At 46.6% G+C, this 4,035-nt stretch overlaps 1 protein-coding gene across 2 annotated transcripts in view; it reads right to left on the bottom strand.

The window, feature by feature from the left end:
* Positions 1–3,288, bottom strand: part of LOC135805479 (mediator of RNA polymerase II transcription subunit 14-like) — a 28,454-nt gene extending 25,166 nt beyond the window's left edge. For both annotated transcript variants that reach the window (XM_065319515.1, XM_065319516.1), the window contains exons 1-4: positions 3,063–3,288; positions 2,943–2,969; positions 1,043–1,148; positions 1–64 (exon numbers count right to left, since the gene is read on the bottom strand). The exon at positions 1–64 is cut by the window's left edge and continues 31 nt beyond it. In XM_065319515.1, coding sequence (XP_065175587.1) covers positions 1–64; positions 1,043–1,148; positions 2,943–2,969; positions 3,063–3,154 — 289 coding nt within the window. In that variant the 5' untranslated portion in view covers positions 3,155–3,288. The remainder of the gene's footprint in view (positions 65–1,042; positions 1,149–2,942; positions 2,970–3,062) is intronic.
* Between the last annotated feature and the right edge of the window lie 747 nt (positions 3,289–4,035).

The raw sequence follows: 4,035 nt of genomic DNA, 5'->3' as shown, positions 1-4,035 counted from the left end.
GGTGCAACTGATCAGCAGTACTGGCACAGAACATGGACTGCTTCTCAAAGAAGTTTGTCACCTCCTGGTATGGATGAAGCCAAAAGAAAAGAAAAACATATCAAGCAGAAGGTAAGGACAAACGGGGTGGGGGTGGGAGAGAGGTGGGAGAGAGACAGAAAGAAAGAAGAAGATCCTGTAAGTAACTGTACAACACATCATAGCTCACACACAGGAACATTTCATGCCAGTATTGGTACCCACTTTAAAAGCCCATAATGCCCCCCCCCCCCCCCCCCCCCACACACACATACACACACGCGTCACCGCATGCATACAGCGCTGTGCGATGTGCATAACACAGAAATCAGTACCCAGTGACGGCAATTGTCAGCGAAACATTCCTAGACACATCTCTTCACACAATACAGTCGACCTACCCTTATAACGATATTTGCGTCAGACCAAGAAATATTGTTATAAGGGTAATATTGTTATAGGGGTAACTGGTTCATTTCATACATATACGTCATAATACATGGATTTTGTTCATTTTTTACGCTCCTCATAGCATCAAAAACTATCGTACATGCACATTATGTACATAGCAAGGTGCCCACTGGTGCCCCCATTGCATTTCGTCATGTCCAAGCGACTTATCAAGTGAAGTTTGCCCTACCTGGATAGTGAGCTCTATACTCCCTGCTAGATATTGTTATAAAATGGAAAATGTCGATTGGTCAGCCCATTTTATATCGTTATAGGGGTAATATCGTTATAGCAATATTGTTATAGAAGTAAGGCATTGTATACACAAGTCAATGGAGTGATTTGGTTTGGCAGAAAAATATCGTTATAAGGGTAATATCGTTATAGAGGTTATCGTTATAAGGGTAGGTCGACTGTAATGCAATCGTGACATCATAAGCACCCAGTAGTCCAGAGCCACTTCTGCCAGTGCCTAGTACAATAATCAATATACACATAATAAGTAGTAGTTATTAAGTACATGAAGACTAAAGGAAAACTGGAAAAAGAAGGAGAGAAGAACAATTGCCCTAACCTGACACTGTTCAATGCATCGAGACGAGTTTGCCCACTTCACCAAGGCAAGCAAGCGAATAAACTGCTTCCTGATGCGCGTTGCAAATTTCACAATCTCAATTTTCCTGAGCATGGTGACAAGATAGAGTGGCAGTACGAGACAATACAATAACGTGATACTACACAGAAACTGTGCATACACCTGCAGTGCAATTAGCATGTTTCACCAGCATTGACCAGATAACACTAGACAATTTCTTTGGCTACAAGTGAGTCAACAGCAATAATTCCATCACCTGCAACACTTCACATACCAATCGGTACATGGACAAGTACAGGGACAGGTATGCATGCATCGAAGAGTATGAACAAGAGTGCATAACCAAGAGTATGCAACTGTGGTTATCGGTGGTCAATGTGTGGCACGCTGCCTTCATTACATAACTCGCCTGCATCACGATTTTACTCATGCACTAAACACACACACACACACACACACACACACACACACACACACACACAAATGAGGTCATGTAGTGAAACAGTATAGCTGGCTTAGTCAGGGTCCAGGATGTTATATGGTGTGTGTGTGTGTGCGTGTGTGTGTACATGCGTGCGCATGAGCGCGTGTGCATGCATGCGAGCGTATGTATGTGTGTGCGTGGGTGCGCATGCGTGCGTGTGTGCGCGCACATGCGAGTGTGAGCGTGTGTATGTATGTGTGTGTGTGTGTGTGTGTGTGTGTGTGTGTGTGTGTGTGTGTGTGTGTGTGTGTGCATGAGGTGGTTTCACTCTCGTGGTGGCTTGCGTGTACATCATTGTTTGCCCCTGGAACCATCGGAAGCGTCCGCGCCGGCATCACCTATTCCGCTCAACGTCCCAGCTTCTCTCTTGTGTGTGACATGCAATCGGCAGTTCAAGTCAGTGCCTGGTTTCAGACGTCACAAGTGCGACCGTGGCCATCGAGCAACCAAGTCTGATAGAGCGTCGTATGGTGTTCGCTGTTCTCGCTGCAGCCGTCAGTTCCGTCGACAGAGTGACCTGAGTCGTCATCTCCGTTTCTGCTCCTGACAATGACTCTGGCTCCTTTCGGAGTGGTGTGGCCCTTGTGGCAGCCAAGCTACAGTAGTAGTACAGTAGTGTGTGTGTGTGTGTGTGTGTGTGTGTGTGTGTGTGTGTGTGTGTGTGTGTGTGTGTGTGTGTGTTGTACGCACCGTACTACGTGACCAAGTGTGAGCAGTTTCAGATACTGCCTACTCCACAGCCAGCATAGTGAGGGCTCTGAGCACAAGCTCTCTTGTTACTACCGCCGATGAAAGTCGTATAACGGATGGTTTACGAAAATGAATACGAGACTGGCATCACTATTGAAGATAAAGCCGCAGACCTCATGGCCGATACGCACTGTATATACTTGATGAAGTCATACAAGACACCGGCCATCAGTGTGCTCGGGATTGCGCAGTGGGAGATGAGCATGACAGCCAACCCAGATCAACAACGCACTGGTTCTACCCCCATTTGGCACAACTGTGCTGTAGTACTGTCTGTGCGATAGTGCAAACGTACAATGACGCATTGCTGAATTTATCACATGAATGCACCTTTGAAGATGTGGGTCCAATCAGGAACCAGTTTTCTCCCAGACTAGGTGAGCTGGAGAATAAATATTTATAGTCGAATCGGGATGGGGGCGGCAGTCAGTTGGCACACTCGTAGAATGGGGTAGTACCCAGAGTCAGCAATCAACCAATAGCAATACGTACTAATCCTCGAAGCCATCATTATAATTTATATATTTTACACAAAATGCCATGACAAATGGAACAAATAATTGAAAAGGTGGATTTCAAAATGGACAAGTAAAGCCAGACAGATCTCCTTTCAGAAAAAAAGAGTCAAACGAGACTTTAATTTACCTTTCCATGTCATGCTTGCGAGGAAGCCTGTACGCAGCACACAGAATAATTCAACAAGGACCAAATAATAAACGCCACAGCTTCGACAGAACAAATCCACTGAATATCAGGTAAACTAACAATTCAGCTAACACGGAAAGATCGTGGTATGTCTTCTGCAACATATTGTCGAGCAGTTGCCCGAGGCTCACGCCAGGCTTCTGCAACTCCATTCTATCGTCCACCGTGCTCTATGTGAAGACTACATTCTCTCTTCCTCTGTTGGTCAGACAAAGCATCCACGACGCCTTCTTGCTCCTGACCACCTATTTTTTTGTTGAAATTTGGTTGATACGGAGTAACAGCACAAAAATTGATGTGGTCAACTGAAAATTATTTTGCGACTTTACGGTGCACAATGCACAATGCACATGCACAACCGCATGCTGCATGTGTGCGCGAACGTGCGCTTGCACATGCATGTCCCCAGCTAGCTAGCTACCAGCACCACGCGATCGTAGTCTGTCGACATGTCTGTGGCTGCGACCACATAATCTGGTCATGTCAAGGACATGATCGGCAAAGCCAAGCAAGACGATCGACGAGTAAACAGTCAGCCCTCCCCCCCCCCCCCCCCCCCCAGGCTCCCCGACACTCGATCGACGAGTAAACAGTCAGCCCTCCCCCCCCCCCCCCCCCAGGCTCCCCGACACTGCGATACAATCATGTATGATGTAGGCTTATTAGCCGCTATGACTAGTACACTCAAACGCCTCTTCCGGACGCCTCAGATACGGGCACGTCTCTCTACCGGGCACCTTCAGCTTGCTTCGAATTATTTGGGGGTTTTGAACTTTTTTCCGTATGAGGAAGTGCTCATTTTTCACTGCCACCCTATATGTAATCCACACATTTTTATCAATGGGTTCCTTTTGCATCCTGAACATGTGCAATACGTTCAAAATAAACTACTTCTTCAAAAATGATATGATACATGGTACATGAGTTATCCTGAGATACGGGCAAATCTGAGATACGGGCAGTGCCCGGTCCCAAGGTGCCCGGATAAAGAGACGTCCGAGTGTATGAGCCATGGCGGTGGAGATCGAGGCCG

The sequence above is a fragment of the Sycon ciliatum genome, chromosome 1 (genome assembly GCF_964019385.1).
Source record: "Sycon ciliatum chromosome 1, ocSycCili1.1, whole genome shotgun sequence".
NCBI classification, from domain to species: Eukaryota; Metazoa; Porifera; class Calcarea; order Leucosolenida; family Sycettidae; genus Sycon; species Sycon ciliatum.
The sequence above is the reverse complement of the archived record's forward strand: the minus strand, read 5'-3'. Positions and strand labels throughout refer to the sequence as shown.